At 40.0% G+C, this 18,327-nt stretch overlaps 2 protein-coding genes across 6 annotated transcripts; one reads left to right on the top strand and one right to left on the bottom strand.

Moving 5' to 3' along the window:
• Nucleotides 1-95: 95 nt before the first annotated feature.
• On the top strand, nucleotides 96-6,287 carry LOC137128726 (uncharacterized). Its single transcript, XM_067507194.1, has 4 exons — nucleotides 96-562; nucleotides 1,051-1,220; nucleotides 2,926-3,310; nucleotides 5,093-6,287. Exons 1-4 carry the CDS (start codon nucleotides 426-428, stop codon nucleotides 6,135-6,137), a joined length of 1,737 nt encoding a protein of 578 aa, XP_067363295.1. The 5' UTR covers nucleotides 96-425; the 3' UTR covers nucleotides 6,138-6,287.
• A 1,476-nt stretch (nucleotides 6,288-7,763) lies between these two features.
• On the bottom strand, nucleotides 7,764-14,549 carry dcun1d5 (DCN1, defective in cullin neddylation 1, domain containing 5 (S. cerevisiae)). 5 transcript variants are annotated; one of them, XM_067507196.1, is made up of 11 exons: nucleotides 14,415-14,484; nucleotides 13,830-13,861; nucleotides 12,567-12,624; nucleotides 12,375-12,417; nucleotides 12,172-12,271; nucleotides 10,885-11,050; nucleotides 10,086-10,177; nucleotides 9,531-9,639; nucleotides 8,931-9,035; nucleotides 8,731-8,833; nucleotides 7,764-8,202 (listed from the first exon to the last, which is right to left on the bottom strand). In XM_067507196.1, exons 5-11 carry the CDS (start codon nucleotides 12,252-12,254, stop codon nucleotides 8,144-8,146), a joined length of 717 nt encoding a protein of 238 aa, XP_067363297.1. In that variant the 5' UTR covers nucleotides 12,255-12,271; nucleotides 12,375-12,417; nucleotides 12,567-12,624; nucleotides 13,830-13,861; nucleotides 14,415-14,484; the 3' UTR covers nucleotides 7,764-8,143. The 5 variants fall into 5 exon arrangements, with proteins under 5 accessions (XP_067363297.1, XP_067363298.1, XP_067363296.1 ...); XM_067507197.1 differs by lacking the exon at nucleotides 13,830-13,861 and having other exon boundaries at nucleotides 14,449-14,549; XM_067507195.1 differs by lacking the exon at nucleotides 13,830-13,861 and having other exon boundaries at nucleotides 14,415-14,547.
• Between the last annotated feature and the right edge of the window lie 3,778 nt (nucleotides 14,550-18,327).

The following is an 18,327-nucleotide window of genomic DNA, read 5'->3' as shown; positions in this document are numbered from 1 at the left end:
TTTGTTTAACTGTTATTGCGCCTTCATCTTTTGGAGAAGTACAGTAAGTAGAGGATGAGATTGGATTCTGTCTGCAATGGGGTCCAAAAATCTGCAATAGTTTCCTGAAAACCAGGAAATGACGGCAGGATTGAGATGCTAAACCAAAGTGAAACAAAGGCGAATTCTTTGACTTGGTTTTAATGCAACATTTGCCACCATCACAACAGGCGATTAATCAAATCCACCAGAGAGTCACCTGAACGTGTGTTCACATAGTTGTAGGACATTTGCTTCAACTAGAACAACAGTTCCTACCAGTAAAGCATAAGAAAAGCCTTGATGGGCCTTTAACAGTTGATTGTTCACAGACTTTACCTTTATTCTTTGGATCGTGAACTGAAATGGCTGGAAACTGTTTTTAAAACAACAGTGCTGTTTCTGTGATGCCATTAATCTTTAACACCGGCAGAGGACGTCCACATTGTCATGTGAGAAAGTGCACTTTACTCTTTCCCAGAGGAGACGCTAACAGCAGCACATCCATCAGACACCGGGTAGAAAACACTGACAACTGTCCGAGGTAAATATAACACATTGTATTATGTGAAATTATGAAGCTGTACGTTTTGTTCCACGAGCTGCTCTGGAAAACAACCCAGTAACGCCGCAACATCATGTGGTCATTCTCCACTCGTTTGTTTTTCTAAGGCCAGTGGGTCTTTCAGTCACCCGTGGAGTTTTATGGCAGACGATCTAACAAATCATCGTCTACTCACATTTCCAGCTGACACACAATCCTGCTTGTGTGGACATGAGGATATAAATCCAATACAAACTCTCATTTGAACTCTCTCGTCTCCACGAGAATTTCTGCTTGATTCCACTTTCTTAAACGGGGAATTTCTAACAGAACTCGATGTGAGCAGAGTTTGCAGCTTTTGTTAATCTAAAAGTGGTGATTAGTGCAGTTCTGTTATTGTCTTCTTATCTGCTCCCAGCTGTCACATCATCTGCTCATTTACTGCACTTAAACCATAAAAACACATCTGACTCTTGTTTCCTCTACAGGTTCAAAATGTTAACCAGGTGGTTAACGTTCGCAGCTTTTCTGGCTGGTGCAGCTAACCAACAAAGAGCAGCAATTGGCCAGGGTGGTGTGAGCGTAGCGCCAACCTGCAAGGTCAAAGGTCATCCGGAGGAAGAGCTGACTTTACACTGTGGAGATGGAAAAAATGCCGGTCGGTAAAGAGAATCAGCATAAACACAGAGTTCTGCATCCACACCTGAGCAATTCAGGCCATATTATTTTATGTCACCTGAGTCACCCAGTTAGTATAAAAACCACTTTACAAGCAGAGGTTGTAGTACATAAACTTAATACTCAAGTAAAAGTGCCAGTGTTTACCTAAACAATACTCCACTACAAGTAGAAGTACCAGTTCAAATTCTTTACTCAAGTTGAGGTACAAAACTATGTGTTGTAAAATTTACTTTAAGTACTTTTCTAAGAAAACAGTGTATTTTCAGTGGTACTGAATTTGATGCTGTTGATTACATGAATGTATAGGTTTATTCCAGATTCTCAAAAAACTCTTAATGGTGACAATTATGGCAAAAAACATATTGATTAAAAGAACTGCAGTTACCTAGAGACTCTGTGTGGAACAAAAATGGAACAGCTGGTAATGTTTGAGCAGATTTATGTAGTGACAGGAGTTAAACCACAATAACACATCATCATTTATTAGTTGTTTTGATTTTATATGAAGAATCTTCAAAAAAAAAACTGTAAGTAAAGTTGTAAAATCTGAAGTGTAGTTAAGTAAAAGTAAAATCAGCTTCAAGTGGATGATACAATAAAAAACAAACTGCATAACTGTCACCTGTAATGCTTTAAGTAAATGTACTGTAGTTATTTGCTGCCTCTGATCACAAGGGGATGTGGCAGAAAATTGTCCAGGATTCTGAATAAAAAGAGACCACAGTGAAATTGCTATGCTGAATGTTTTACCTGCATTAAAAAACATTTTGATTTTCTTTTAGAACTGCATATTACTTTCTTCTTAATGTTAATAAGTAAACTATTCTTTTACACATTTCCATGAAAAAATCCGAAGCTGTGTCTGAAATGACTCGCTCGTTTTAGATATAATAGCCGTCTCCCCACTAAACTGAGATATGATCACATGATTTTCTCTCACCACATATTCACATACGGTAGCAAAACCAAAACCGTCTCTCGACACTTCCTCACCGTCTGCGTTACCTCAGCCCTTTGGTTCTTACTAAAGACAAGCAGATGTAAATTAACCTTTAAAATTAACTTTTTGGAAAAGGTAAATATTTCCTAAAACAGTCGAGCACCTTAGCAAATATCGACACAGAACAAATGAACATTAGTTGAAGACTATTCAGTAGTCTGTGAATCCACTGGGTGTGTGGCAAAGTCAGAATCTTCGAGTGAGGCTGTTTGAGGGGCGAAGACAAAAGAGGCCACTTTAATCTCCCCAAAAATCCAGCTTTTCTTTGTTCTTCCTTTCAAATGTGACATGTTTACAGTCGGCTCAGCCAAAACTCACAGAAAGCAAAAGTAAACATCACTAAAGATGGACAATTAAGAAAAATGCTCAGCACTGAGCTGTGAACCTATGATTATGAGGGAGGTGCTGTGGGCTGCACCACCCAGGTACCAACTCCACTCACTATGGAGAATCACAATTAACTAATGATTTAACTTAAAGCACTGATTTAGCTTTCACACTATATAGTATAATAGTTTATTAATGTAGTTTAATGGCAGAAAGAGGATTGTAATCAGGCACCTGACAAGAAAATATTTTTAGAACCATCCTCTAATTTTAGTTTCTATGGGGCCGTCGCACCGTCAGCGTGTGGAACTACAGCTGTAATTCTACATTTACCTGCCTCTGCTCTCGTGTGCAGGTGTGGTCAGGTACTGGCACACCCCTTTTGGAGAGCTCCAGACCCCTGGTTTCTACAGTGAACTGGACCCAGTCTTTCTGCAACATGACAGGAGCCTGGTGATCACCAACAGCAGTGGTCTCCACAGCGGCCTGTACTACTGCCTCCTGCAACACACGAGGGGAACTACACTGTGGCCGTATGAGCTCCTCATCCAAGAGCACGATGAGCACGAGCAAAGCAGCGGCTGTGCAATAATAAGGTTCAGAAGGGATCTTGTACCTGAGAGGGGGAAGCAGGCGAGCCCCTCAGATGAGGAGTTTGCAGGAGCTGTGGCAGCATCAGTGTTGCTGACTTTTGTGTTGGGCTTCAGCGCTGGAGCTGTGAGCAGGACTCACGTCCTCAGGTGTGTTCAGGGTCCCAACCCCAATGCTTTTATTTATACTGGGATCTGATCTGTTACGGATTCAAGTCACACTATACATTTCATTATTTATAAAAAGTCTTTGCATTACTGACTAAAATATTCAGTTAGCTGTAAATGTGTTTTCAGCAGCATGTGGCCAGAAACAAATGAAAACATCCTGAGTTACGTGAACTGTAGAGGATACACCCACTTAAAGATCATAGTCATGGCCAAAAATATCGGCACCCACTCAGAAACTTTTCCAATTGCAAATGTTCTGATATTCACGTGCTTATTGTGTTTGTTCTCACTGGAACGACACAAAAACACAGAAGAACAGTCAAACTTGATAACAATTCACAGAACTCCAAAATGGACTGGACAAAATTATTGGTACCATTAACTTAATATTTGGGGGAGAAATAACTGAAACCAATGGCCTCCTGTAACCACGAATGAGTTTCTTCCACCTCTCTACTGGACTTTTGGACGACTCTTCTTTTGCGAACTGCTCCAGGTCATTCAGATGGCGACAGATACTGTGAGCTGACACTGTTGTGTCTCCACATCAGCCTGAAGTTGTTTGGAAGTTAATCTGGGTTCTTTATCCACCATTTCAACAATCTTTTGTTGTAATTTTTTAAATTAATCTTGCTCTTCCGTCCACGTCCAGGGAGGTTAGCTAAGTCTCTTGATGTTATTGCGCACAGTGGACACAGGAACATTAACATCTCTGGAGATGAACTTGTAGCCTTGAGATTGTTCGTGTTTTTCCACAAATGTTTCTCTCAAATCCACAGACGCCTCTTTCTTTTCTCCGTGCTCAGTGTGACACACAGCACAAAGGTTGAGTCAACATTTTAACTGGTTGCAAGTGTGATTACTATAGTGCCCACAACTTTAAATACAGAGTAAAGGGGCATCACATGCTTGAAAAGCAAATATTTTTTACAATTTGGAGACGGTGCCAATCATTTTGTCCAGTCCATTTTTGAGTTCTGTGTGAATTGTTATCAGTTTTTTTGTGTTGTTCCAGTGCAAACAAAAACAGGGTTGTATGTTCTGACAGAATTGCACGGGTGCCAATATTTTTGGCCATGACTATATGTTATAAAAACAAATCCAAACCAACTGGTTATTCTGTATGTAAAAGCTTGGATTAAATAGTTGTGCAGCTTTTGAAGCTAAAAGAAGTCAATACAACATCTGCATCAAACCAACAGGACATCTCAAGTAGATTTTCCTATTAATGTTCTATTAGCGAAAAACATTAACAGCGCGTGAACATAAGTTTGGGAAGTTTCAGCCAGTCTTCCTGCAGCTCACTTCAGGTTTAAACAGAGGTCAAGCCGTCTTTCATACAACTTGTTAAAGATCATAAAGTACAGTAAACAGGGATCATTGTCCTGTCGTAAGAGTCAGTTCCACTTTCATCACTGCCTGTGGAACATTTGCATCCAAAATTTGCCTTTGAGTGGCCTCTGTGCTTTTCTCTGTGCACGGTGTTTGCTGTGCCACATGACACAAAAGCCAAAAAGTTCCACAACCACTTTGGCAGTTTGGCAGTTGATTACTGCTCCTGGGTTGTATTGATTTATTTTCCCTTTAAAAATCCACTTACCACAGCACTATCTGGATTAAAAAGTAAATGAAGGAAACTGCATTGTGTTCAATTATTCTTCATCACTACAGACGTTTCTTACTGTGTCCCAATTCTGTCAACAACAATCAAAACTGTGAAGCAAATGTCTTACATTTAAACATCCCACTGCTCTCTCTAAGGTGTTTAGGGGCCATTACTATGAGGCTGCGATCACTGCGGCAACCAACTGATACGGTGGCTCGTGGCTCTGAGGTCACCATGACAACCATGCCCCCCATGTATCAGGCCTCTGAGGTGGGACATGCATGGGATGACAACTCTGTGAATAGTGCAAGCATGGATACAACAATGTCCTCTACAGCCTCATCTCCTCCTGCCAAACCTCAGAGGAGCTTCAAGCACAAACGACAGGAGCAGCAGGAAACAGCAGCTTATCTGGAGGGGTGTGATACCATGAAAGAGGAGGAGCAAAGCGTGGAGGAGGGCCGGGCAGCAGGGAGTGTGGAAGAAAACAAAGCGCCTGAAATGGGGGTAGACGAGGCAAAGAAGGTAAAGAGAGAGTTAAGATGTTCTTCTCTTTTAGAGGAAGATGCAGGGGATCAAAGCAAAATGGAAGAGGACAAGTGTAGTGAGGATGGAGAGGAGAAAGAGGAAGGAGAGAGCAGGGAGGAGAAGAGGGAATGTGAACAGGAGAGTAAAAGCAAAGAGGATGGAGAGGAGAGGAGGGAACATGAGGAAGAGGCAGGAGGTAACGAGGAGAAAGAAGGAGATGAGCAGGGAGACAAGGAGGACAGATGGAGAGAGGGAAAGGATGGAGAAAAGGAGAGAGACGAAGACATTTGTGGAGATTCTGAACTGTCTACAGAAACCGAAACAGAGACAGGTAGTGAGACACAGGAGGACACAGAGAAACAAGGCATCACGGAAAGAAGAGAAGCAGCAGAAGCAGCACTGTCGCCCCCGACCCGTCGCTGCCGCGTCATTCGCCTGTACCAGTACGACGAGGACGGCCGACGGTACGCCCATCTTCCTGACTCCACCCACGATGACCTGGTCCCCAGCCCCAGACAGCGGTCCGTCTCGCTGAGTCGGCTCCACACCATCATGGCTTCTGCCTTAGCCGGACCGCTGGACTTGAGAGGGACAGGGACAGAGGCAGGGACAGGGGCAGGGACAGGGAAGGAGGAGAAAGAGGAAAGGCCCCACTTCCACATGGACATTTAACAGAGACACTACAGAGGATTGACAAAAATATTTGAACAAATTATCAGGAGTTTAAAATACTTTTCCCTCCTCAGTCAGAACACACAATATTCTAACATGTAATGTGGAGACAAAGTCTTTACTCACAAATAAAAACAATTTCTCCGTCAACTCCCTTTAAGTTTGCAGTTGCCTTCTTTGTACATATTGTAAGAATGATTTTCAGAATCTAGTTAACAATAAGCTCATTATTTTCTAAAATAATAACTGTCTCATAGCCCGTTTAAAGGAGTTTTCATCCCCTAAGTTTGAAATGACCAAAGAAATTTATCATCAACATATGTGATTTAGTTAGTGTAAAGGCGTATGAAGCGCAGTTGTTAAAGCAGTCATCCACGGACCACAGGGTCAGTGGTTCGATTCCCGGTCCCTCCTGGTTAAGTGTCCTCGGGCAGCCACCGCCATTGGTGGGAGTGTGTGTGAAATAAAAGCACTATATAAGTGGACATTTAAAAATGTTAAATCTGAAATTAGCGATTTTTTTAAATTACTTACTTTATTTTATACATACATTCCTGGATCAGGTGATTTGCTTCTAAAGCTAAACGATGCTTACGGTGCATTGTTACGTTGGGTCTAGCGTCCTCACTCATGTAGAGAGATTCAAACCGGTGACCCACTGCACTTTTCTATTATCAAAGAAAAACTGCAAACCTTTCTCAGGTCAAATGTCCACCTGAATAATTTACCATGTGATCTGGCACAATTTAACAGATGACAGGATTATAAACACTCGGGATTATTGTTCTCAAGTGTTCTTACCCTCACACAACTGTGCTTTCATCATTTCGAGTTTGTGGCAGTCGACATCACAATCGGGCAACTGGCACTTGGACGAATAGGTTTACTGTAATTTTGTTTAGGTCTATGTTAAAAAAAAAAAAAAAACAGGTTTTGCTTGCTATCATCACTCTTCCTGTTCATATTGGCCCCGAATAGATAATTTCCCAAATCTCTTCCAAGGGAAGTGATGGGCCACAATCCAGTGCTCATTCTGTGCAAAGTGTATTACAATGTGGATTTAAAGTTACCATGAGTCTCCGCTTTGTGCTTCTCTACAGAACTAAATGTTAAATGATAAAAATGTGGAGTTTTGTGCTCTGAAGGCTGCAACTTCAGAAGATATCCACTTAACAGAACTAATGTCAAGGTTGAAGACTTTTATTGTCGTTAAATAAACTTTTAAATACATTTGGGCACAGATGGAGAACTGGATTTCAAATATCACTTGCATAAAAAAAATTTAATTTTTCACAGGCATCTCTGAGAGACCTGCACTAAAAAGAGAAACAAAAACAGCAAGCAAAACCTTTTAGTGTTCATATGGACAAATGACAATGACTGACACACTTCCAGTACAGGTCCAAGTCCATCTTCAGTTCCACTAAGATCATGTAAACAAGATTTTAACAGCAAGGTTCCCAAACACGGAAAAGGCCTCGGGCCACACACGATCGGGTTTTACCACAGACGCCACAAAATGAACTTACAAATTAATCCAGCAATTCAAATTGTTACTCTGTGCACGTTGTGTTTGGTGAGTGAAAAACTATAGGTTGTGCTCAAATATTCAGAAGCATTTTGCCATAATTTTTACTCTCTTTAATTACTGTGTAAACATCTATAAACAAGACAAAGAATTGGAAAAAGAAATAATAATTTTTAAGAAAACAGCTCTTCTCAATTTTTCTGTTTTCTTATTTTAAGAACCTTTCTCCAAATAACACTATTTAAAAGTCTACTGATTGAGAGAAAGGCTCCTTGACAACATTTGGCAGAGGATGCACAGAGACAATCTCTGATGGGACGTGAGCATACCCAGAGTCTCCAGGGGGGGATTCTGTAGTCCAGGATTTTGTGCGTGAAGGTGACGTCTAAAACCAGAGTTTTTCCATTTTGTTGAACATTAAAGAGATTCCTCTTGCGTTTTTGTTTTCTCTTCCTCTTTGGTGTTGTGGTGTTGTCTGCTATGATGACGAAGACCAAGCTTTCCGCCATTCCACAAACTCGTCTAGCAGCACTGGCCCTGCAGGGCGGGAAAAAAAAGAAATTGTGTTTCCATGCCTGCTTTTAATGAGAAGCCAAAGTTTTCAGTCAGTGTTCTGCTGCAGGCCTGACAGCAAGTCATGCAAGTCTATAAACGAAATGAGTGGGCTTTGTGATTGGGGGGGGGGGGGGGGGGGGGACACAGGAACTGAAAAATTATTTTACTCACTTGACCAAATGAACTTTTGCATTAGGAGGCATTATATGAAAAGTGAGCACGTTTTTGAATTGAAAATAAAGACATCCTTAATTCTGTAGAGGGTCTTAATACAATATTAGCCCTAATTTATGGCCTCGTCAAGGAAAAAGCACCATTAGCCCGGAGTGACCAATCATTATTATCGCAGCTGCTACACAGGGGCTCTGATGCGTCTCCATAGCCACGACACACCTGTGGATTACTGGTATACACAGTAAATCCAGGTGAGTCACCAAGCTTCCTGAGTTAAGTTTGAAATGTGAATAAAGACTCTGGAAGAAGTTTTTAATAAGCTGCTTGTATACTCACAAGCTCCGTCTTCATCGTAGTTACTGAGGTCTGCATTGATGGTCCTGCTGAACTCCAGAACGTTATACCACTGGTCCTTATTCATCCCCTTGTACTTAGACTGCTGTAGGAACAACAAATGAAGGGGGGGGGCAGTGAATGGCAGGGAGAAGAAAACACATCACTTAATTATTCAAAAAAACAGCAGCAAAGGGATTTACCTCAAGAAACTGGTGGAAGACTGGGAAGAGGGGCCATGTTCTCCCCAGCAGCAATGCCAGCATAGATTTAGCTGTGTCCATGTCCAAACTCCTTTGATCCTTATCCTAAGGGCACAAAGACAAAAATGCTGAATGTGAGATGACAGAATTACTGTTAGAATTTCTTTTGGTCACTTTTGAACAGAGCCGTCATAACATTTAATCAGACTGTTGAATAATAGTGCGGCACATTTATTCTTTTCTGTCGATAATCTCATTCTTTGCATTAGCAGGGAGACCCAGTTCACTAAGTGCTTCTAGGTTTGAGCTAAATCTGAAAGTGTCACAAACTGTGCAGAGGAAAAGGGCTTGAATGTAATTAAGTTTAATATGTAGGAGAAAATGATTAGCAAAATACATTTAAGAAAAGCACTTAAGTAAGCTATGATGTTAAATCACAGGAGATTTCGATTTAAGCTTCTCTTCTAATACACAATATGCACAAGCTGTGTAGTTCCAATGTTAAATAAGTACCTAATGTAAAGCCAGTATCATTCATGGAGAACGCAGATGTATCTAAATGGATTCTACATATTAAATAACCACAAACAGCAAACTCACTCTGGTGAAGTCAAAGGCGTATCTGTAGATGTTTTTGAACACGACGGAGTCATTGAGCTCACTACGCAGGTAATCCAGTTTGCGCTGTAAACTCTCTGTGCAGTCACACCTACAACAAGGTGAAGATCCACGTGTGAAATGGCAGAGACAAACCAAAAAAAAAAAGCCGTAGCAACACAGTCTTGTTCAGCTAACATAAGCACTAATGTCTGTTGTTTCTGGTTAAAATGCCACAGTGCAGGTCAGATCGGCTCTTTCTGACTAATGTTATTTCAGCAGCAAGACTTAATCTGATGACAAGCCAAAAACAAACGGTTGCCGGAGGTTGGTGGAGAAACCGGCTTCAGCACGGCATCACTGAGCATTTAAAAAAAAAAATTGGGTATCTTTGTTATAAACAGATTAGACTCAGATTAAATGAACATATTTCAAACTAGATTCTGGTTAGATAAATATCTCTGCGTCCATTTTTCCCCTTTATGGACCCAATGCCTTGAAAAAAACAACAAGCATATAGACGAATGAAATGACTATTGAGAAAACTGTAACACTTACTGTAATAGGGTCATTCCCCTGAGCCACTCTTCTTTGGTGAAAAAACCCATATTTGCTGCTTCTAGATGCCAGGCTAAAACTAACATGATAATCTGCAAGAAAGAGGGACAGAAGCTTTTTGGTTGTTAATGTTAAAATCAACGTTAGTGTTACACCTTTTTGCCTTCCATGTAAAACATTTATTTAAAACTTTTAATAGCAAATATCAGGTGAATGACAAGATGTCGTATTTAGCCCCAAATGTCAGTAAACAGCACTGTTCCTCACAACCAAGAGTCATATTTCATGCTACAAGTCAGAGTAGCAGCATCTTTAGTTTTAAGTTAGCAGATCAAGATAATGAAGTATTTCCCTGAAACGATTGATAAATACTGGCAGTATAGTGACAACCGTTTATCTAGACTCTAAATTACATCCAGCAATGATACATACAAGTTATGTTGCAACACAACTACTTTAATTGATTTGAATAAAATAAGCAGAAAAAAGCCAAATTAAACTTTAATTGGCTTTAATATTTTTCAAACTACCCTTGTCCCATCAATGTGTACTTTTGTATGTATTGTGCAGACTACAGTCATAGGAGGAGGAGATCCAAAAATTGTAATAAACTTATTATTTGTTTATTTTGCAAATAATTTTAAATGCTCAATAAATATACTTTAAAAAAAGTAACTTAAAAACAACAAATATTAGGAAAAGATGTTAAAATCTGCTTGAAAGACTCGAGGTTCATCACTCTCCCTAAAGCTTAATAACCCAGGACAGGAAGGTCAAGCTAACAGCCAGGTGGACATACATTCTCTGGTTCCACACCAATGTCTTCACAGAACTTCTCCATGGCCTCTGGACCCACCATGTTGTCAGGGCCGGCATACTCGTGGAACCAAGCCAGGCACTTCTTACTTGAGAACAGCTTCTCTACACTGATTGGCTTTGCTCCACGGATCTGAGGTCTGGTGAAACTGCAACAAAATTGTAAAATACATAAACTTGGCTAAAAAGGGAAAGAATATTCAACCACTAACTCTTTGCTGATGCATGTTGAATGTTTTTTATTAATATTTTTTTAGTCAGTGTGGACTTAGCCAGGAACCTGGTGTCTGTCATTAATGTTGCTTCACTCTCAAGGTGATCAATCTTCATCAATACCACTTATATAGCGCCTTTATCCAAAGTGCTTTACATGTTTGAGCGATGGTGGTGGCTGCAGTGCAAGGTGCTCACCTGACCCACCGGAGCAACTTGGGGTTCAGTGAGGGGACCAGGGATCAAACCACTATGGACCACCTCCTTACCAACTGAGCTACAGCCGCCCCAATACATGGAATCATCTATTCAGACCTATGTGGAGAACGGGGGTTCGAGCTAACCGTAGGTCAGGTGCTTGCAGAGCCACCGTTGTGCCCACCTCCCAGATCTCAACAATAGATTGTGTGGAGATGTGCATCAACAAGATGACTGAAAAACATCAAGTCTGGAGGCAGAATTGAAACAAAATAGGAAAAAACCAACAACAACAACTCAAAGATCCTAGTTCTCCTCTACATTCAACAATTTAGTGTAGTAATTTGTTTACGCTGGGTTAACTTCACTTTCCACTTTGTTTTATTCTACATCTTCAGTAAATGGTTTGCTAAACAAGACACCTCCCCTTGTGGGCATGTGCATGTCTCTTGATGCAACCCACATTTTTGCGTACGTGCAGAATGCAGAGGTATAATTCCAGCTTCAATCTCTACACCATCGGTAACTCAGAGCACAAGTGCCTGCTGAGTACTGAGTTTCCTGAGAGAGAAAAGTCTGAATACACACACACACGAAAATGTGTTTCTATGGACACATTCGCCTTTTAGTCTTAGTGAAACATTAACACACTTATCTACTCATATTCCTTCAAAAAACACACACACATCGACCAAACAGGCACAAGCCCTCGAGCTGCCCAAAAAGTTGGCTCTGAGTGCGAGTGCACTGACGAAGCATGCGTCACTTCTCTGACTAAGTCTTTTGCTGTTAAACAGTTCCACACACAAACAACCCAGTTTGTCTCCTCACTCACACCTGATTATCTACATCCCTTTACCTTGTAATTTTACACTTGCGCTCATGATCATCTGTATCAGGGAGCTTCCTCTTCTTCTTCACAGGCATTGTTGAACCATTCATGGGCTTCACTAGCTGGGCTGTATATTGCAAAAAATACAAATAAAAATATCAATACCGGTTAACACTTCCACAGAACAACGCTAAAGTTTTAGGATAAAATTTATAAGATGCTGTTCATACCTGGGTATTTCCGGCTGCCTTGTCCATTCAGATCCAAGAGATTCTAGAATAACAGAGGAAAAACCTCAGGTAAATAAAGTAAAGGCCAGATATTAAGAAGCATTTATTGTATTGTACTCCGTTGTATTGTCGCATTGAAAATGGAAATGAAACTACATTAACCTTGTGTGTTACATATTAAAAAAAACTTACAAGCTTGTCCAGTGTTCCTGATGTTAGACGGATCCCTTCCAGATGGTGATGGTTGTTCCTGAAAGTAAACACAATCAAGACATAATTTAGCTAATATCACATGAAAGAAGTCAAAACACGGTAAACATGACAGACAAAACTTTATTACCAAATGATTATTAAAACTTTTCTAGTGCTTTGCAGATGGTTACTACTTAAAAGCAGCTTTAAAAAGGCCAGTCTGACACTACTTTTTACTTTGGCTAAACTGAACCAGTCATGCAGATCTTGCTTTTGGAACAGTCATCTATTCCAACTCAAGATGATGAAAATGCCAACATTTGGGAAAAGAATGAATAATGCTTGTGACAATATATGATTCAAAGACTTCTGTAGTTTAAAAAAAATTAATTATGTTAGCTTTAATGTGTGACTCAGTCCTCCCTGCTGTACTCATCTCCCTGCTCTGAAAAAGCTTTGCTTCGCTCTTTACACTCTGCCACTCTTTGCACCGCTTTTCAGAAAGTGGTTATCAATTACTATAAATACAAATGCTGAAAATCTATGGGTGGGGCGACGCGTCGATGTAAAATACGATATTACATTAAAAACTGAGATGACAGTGTCTATTGAGTCCACTGATGAGTGAGCAAAAAAACTGGACTGGTGCTCTTTGAGCTCTGCAAATAGTTTTCTTTATTTTGCTGTTGAATTGCTAAATGTAGATAGCGCCACATTCCTTTAACTTGAATGGAACAAGCTCTTGCTTTAATGATATTGTGAAGAGACTTAGTCCGTAAAAAGATGCAGATTGGTGATTAAAAAATAAATAATAATAAAGTAATTCTGAAAAAGTGTGAGAAATCAACTCTCTTCACTGTAACTTTAAGTAAAATGCTTGTTCCATAACTGAAAGGGACACAAAATGATCAAAAAGAGCTGCAGCCATTTTGTTACGTTTTCATGCAGAGTATATGCAAATAAGCTGTTCTAATTAAGTTATGGTGATGTGTTAATACCTCCAGAAACATTTAGTGAGCTAACATTGCAACTCCAGGTTCTGAAAATGCTAAACAACTTGAATCTATTTGCAATGACTTTATAATTAGTGTTTATTAAAGATTAATAAAGACAGACAGGATGAGGCAAACACTAAAAACAATGTTCCCCCAAATAAAGAAGACAAATTCAAAAAATACTTTCACCTTGTAACTAGTCACACATCAAAATCCAAATATACCAGGACTCCCATTTATCACGTGCTTAATTTATGGGCACAATTACCGTTTTTATTTGAAGTTTCTGAGCCCTGATCACTGATCGTTTCCAAAAAGAAGTTGCGTTTGGGTGGAAAGTGGAAAGAACCACTGTTATAATAGAATTTAAATCAGAATAAAGAGACTGGGGTGATCTTGGCACTTAAACTACAACTGCACAAGACCAATCGCCGCCTACATATTAAAAAAATAAAACATAAAAGGTCATAAATAAAACTGACGCCGTGATGACACTGTTTTCGTTAATTAAACGATTTTACGACGCTTCCGTTGATACTTGCTGAACACGGCTAACGTGGTTAGAGTGACTCGACTTACGAACTGTGATTCAGATCTACCATTTAGGTGTCGCTTAAAAATCATAGAAACGTTAATAGCAAAATAATTGTTAGTTTAACATTAGCCTCCACTGTCTTTTGTTTGCTAGCTAGTAGAGCTCCGGAGAGCTAACGTTCCACTGCTAACCTCAGCTAGCTGCTATAACAACACATCCGTCACAAGCACAATAAACTCATCTGAACCAAAACGCAGCTGTCCATCTTAATACGCAATATCAGATTAGATCTTAATAACATATAGTTCTTCCACATACTTGCTTTATAAAGTTATCAAACAGTTTAACTGACAAATCAGCTCCACCTGCTTCCCTCACACCGGGGTTTCAGCTGTCGCCGGCGTTTCCGGGCAGTGGGTGATACCACCGCTTTATGGGGGTGTAATGCGAAAGAAACGTTGCCGTCTCCGGGACATTATTCCATGTGTGTCTTTCTAGAGTGACAGATTTAGAAAACAGCGTCTTACGTCTAATTGAAAAAAAGATAGAATTGAATCGAGTGAACCACGAAAAAAAAAACGGCCAAAAATAACATCCACCCTGCAAGACCGAAAAAGTGAAACGTTCTTCTATTTAAAGGAGCGATTCTTTATTTTGTGCTTCCACATGTTCAGTGAAAACAACCTTCATAAATGCGACGCAACCCTTCACAACAGGTACAACAATTATCAGAATTTAGAAGTACCCAGTAACTCTTATAGAAGTTTCCAAAAAAGGTAATATAATACAAGCAGAGATAAAAAGTCTTTGCTTGAAATTTTTTACTTTAAGAACAAAAGTACAAGTACACCATAAGAAACTGATTTCTTGGCATTAACCTGATTGAGTTATTGATAAAAAGTATTTTAAACGCAGTTACACTCGATGCTGTTTACAACACCATGGCCAGATTTGTTTAAATTGTGCCTCATAGCAAGGCTTCTGCAGAAATGTATAATGTTCAGCTTAACAATGCATAAATGTAAGGAGTAAATTATTTTAAAAAAAAACAACTAAAAATCTAATTTGAAAGATGATCCAACTGGCTGCAGGCCGAGGTGATGAGCTCAGATGAGACAGTGATGAATACCTGCTCCACAGGCTGAGCTAAGCCCAGCTTCCCCCCTCTGAGTTGTCAATTAGTTTATCAGAACCTCCTTGAGGCCAATCAAAAGTCCTTCTCCACTGCCGAACTAAACTCCTCAGTTTTTAGATCCGCAGACATTTGAGCCACAGCCCTTCTGATCTGCTAGTACCCTATGCTGCTTTAAAAGACCCCTTGATCAACCATGCCCAAAAAGCCTTCTTCAACCGGACAGCCTCCTTCATCACTGGTGTCCAGTGGGGCCTCAGCCAGATGTTCCCAGCTCACCCTCACTACTCACTTGGGTTTTCCAGGTCTATCCAGGAGTCTACCCCGCTATCTAATCCAACTCGCCACCAGGTGGGGATCAGTTGACAGTTCTGCTCCTCTTTACCATAGTGTCCAACACATACGGGGGCAAATCTGACATTAAGAACATAAAGTCGATCATTGATCTGAGGCCTACGTTGTCCTGCTAACAAGTACTCTGCTGAGCTGCTGAATCATATTTAAATGTATAACTGAAGTACTAATAAAGTAAATCTTTGTTTCTGTGATGGACCATGTCCCAGGTTTCTTAAAAGTGATAAAATTCTTCAACCATTTTATGTCGATGCGTAGTCTCACCCATAGTTTGGAAACACCAATATTCTGTAATCTGTTGTGGAAAATAATTGGAAACAATAAAATGATCGTACATGCTTCGAGCAGGACACATTAAAGGTTGAGTTGTTGGAGCACATCCAGCTGAGCTAATGTGTTCGAAGCAGTTAGCGATTAATCACCAAGCTCGGTGTGATGAGGAGGGGTTCGCTCCCTCTCTGCCGCAGACAGGGACCCTTGGCTCAGACTCAGAGAGAAGCAGCTTCTGTTTATTTTCTCGTGCAGTAATCTCAACATAAAATCTTCATTCCTTAGTCATCTAGTTAACATATAACAACAGAGCTAAATTTCTTTATTGTCCCACGTGCATGTATTTCTGTCCCCGTTGTAACTTGGACCCTGCTTGCGCATTTCTTCCTCATTGCTCACAGAATTTGAGGTTCAGTTTAGACAAAATGCAACATGAGAGCAGAAGAACACTAAAGTCACGAAGTTAAAAATACCTTTAGGCCCGATGGTGACACATTCACTGGATTCCAATATTGATCTCGGTGATACTGATTAATACTGTTTTGATCCAGCAGCGTTTATCATTACTAATTCACTGTTCTGGGATTTCTGCAGCAGAACCTGATTGTACTGACAGTGCACATGATCTGCACCATCTGCTGCAAACATCACTATTCAAAACCTAGACATAAGACATAAAAGCCAACATGATGTGGGCTATTTCAGCTCTGGTTGAAGGGTCAGGCCATCCATCCACCTAATGGTTTCACAGAATAGAAGCGGTGGGAAACACAAAGCCAAAAAAAGCAGCATCTTCATTTTACTTTTCACTTCTGTTTTTTCATCTCATGTCCAGCCCCTGCTTCCCTACTCATTATTAAATACAAAATTAAGGTTAAAATATGTCCCCCTGCAGTGATTTGGAGATAACAATTACAGTTTCATTCCAATTTTGCTTTACATTAAATTTAGAGTTACAGGACATTCTGCTCAACCAAAAATAGAGGAAGGAGGAGGAAACGTTTCAGTGTGAGTTTATTCAGGGTTCTTTCATAAAAAGTTTGCACAGATAAATCCAGACTTTTTCTGTATTGGAAGGTGCAGCATAGGGAAGAAAATAAACACAAATATTTCTGCTGTGCCTTCTTCGGTGTCCTAAGGAGTCTTTAGGTTTTAAAACTACTACGCGCTAAAGAAGGCCGAAACGTCTGTTGCATTTTTTGCCTCTTTGCTGAGATTTAAGTACTAAACAAATGCAAGGAGAAGCCATGTGGATTTGGGGGTGTGAACATCTGCTGGACAGGAGATGCTGGGGCCTCCTGTGATGTCAGATTGGCAGCCGTACGCTGAACAAGGCCTGCTTTTCTATAAATGAGAGAAATGTAATTATTTCAGCTCAAATGTTAGATTTTGAAATGTATTTAATGTAGTGTTTGTCTCTGGAATAGTCAGAACGGAAGCAAATATTTTCTCTTCCGCTTCATGTCAAAACCAATTCCTATTTTAGAATAAAACTAACTCTCTCGATTCAGTCTATCCTGATTTTATACAGTTTAGCCTTTCTTCCTTATTTTTACTGTTTTCTGCTATCTGACAGTTTGGTCGTATCCTTTTATGGCACTTTACTTTCAGTGTCTTCTCCCTGACTTATAATAATTCTTTTTGTTTGCCTTGTACATGTATCTCACTTGTAAGTTGCTTAAGATAAAAGCAATATTTTTTTATTTTGGACTCAGTAATCCCTCCTCATCTACAGACTGGCCTCCAATTAAAAGAAAAAAAAAAACAGAGCTTCAAAATCCATAGTCCTCAGCTGTAAATTACATTTATGTTGTGTTTTTAGCATTTTTAATATTTTACATGTCCTGAACAAGTTGACAAACTACAGTCTGTCATGAAGACACTTTTAATATCTTAGGCCACTTCTGCACTGCAGTTATTCATCATTTTACACACATTAAACACTGATGCATCCACACTGACTCAACAGCAGAATAATGACCACCAGCTTCTGTGATTTCACAGCTACCAAAAAATGGCAACCGTAGCCAGCATACTCATCTTAGACTGTTAGGTAACCACTGATAAAACATGCAGCCCTGAGCAGAGGTAGAGCAGGTCGATAAGGATCTGCTGGGTTAATCCTTCTGGGACTTGGACTGTGTTGGACTGTTGTTCTAACAAAATGAGACATCGGAGGACGTCATGTTAGGCTGTGGGAATTGACAAGAGGCACCGTTCTTCTGTTCTGACACAGTCAAATTAAACAAAAATAAAAGGAAGATGAATTAATCATGGTCATATTAGTTAGTGGCATCTTTACTTGAAACACAGCTCCACTGCCATCGGTGTGTGGGGTCTTTTAAAAGTGGGATTCATGATTCACATTATACAAAATGTAGAAATATACTGCATTTGTACACAGAGATGCAGTTTTCCATTTAACCAGAATTTTTTTCAGTGGTCAGGAATAGAGTGTGTTTTGTGTGAACAGAG

This window comes from Channa argus, chromosome 6 (assembly GCF_033026475.1).
Source record: "Channa argus isolate prfri chromosome 6, Channa argus male v1.0, whole genome shotgun sequence".
In the NCBI taxonomy this organism is placed as follows: Eukaryota; Metazoa; Chordata; class Actinopteri; order Anabantiformes; family Channidae; genus Channa; species Channa argus.
Note: the sequence above shows the minus strand (reverse complement) of the source record. Positions and strands in the feature narration are given on the sequence as shown.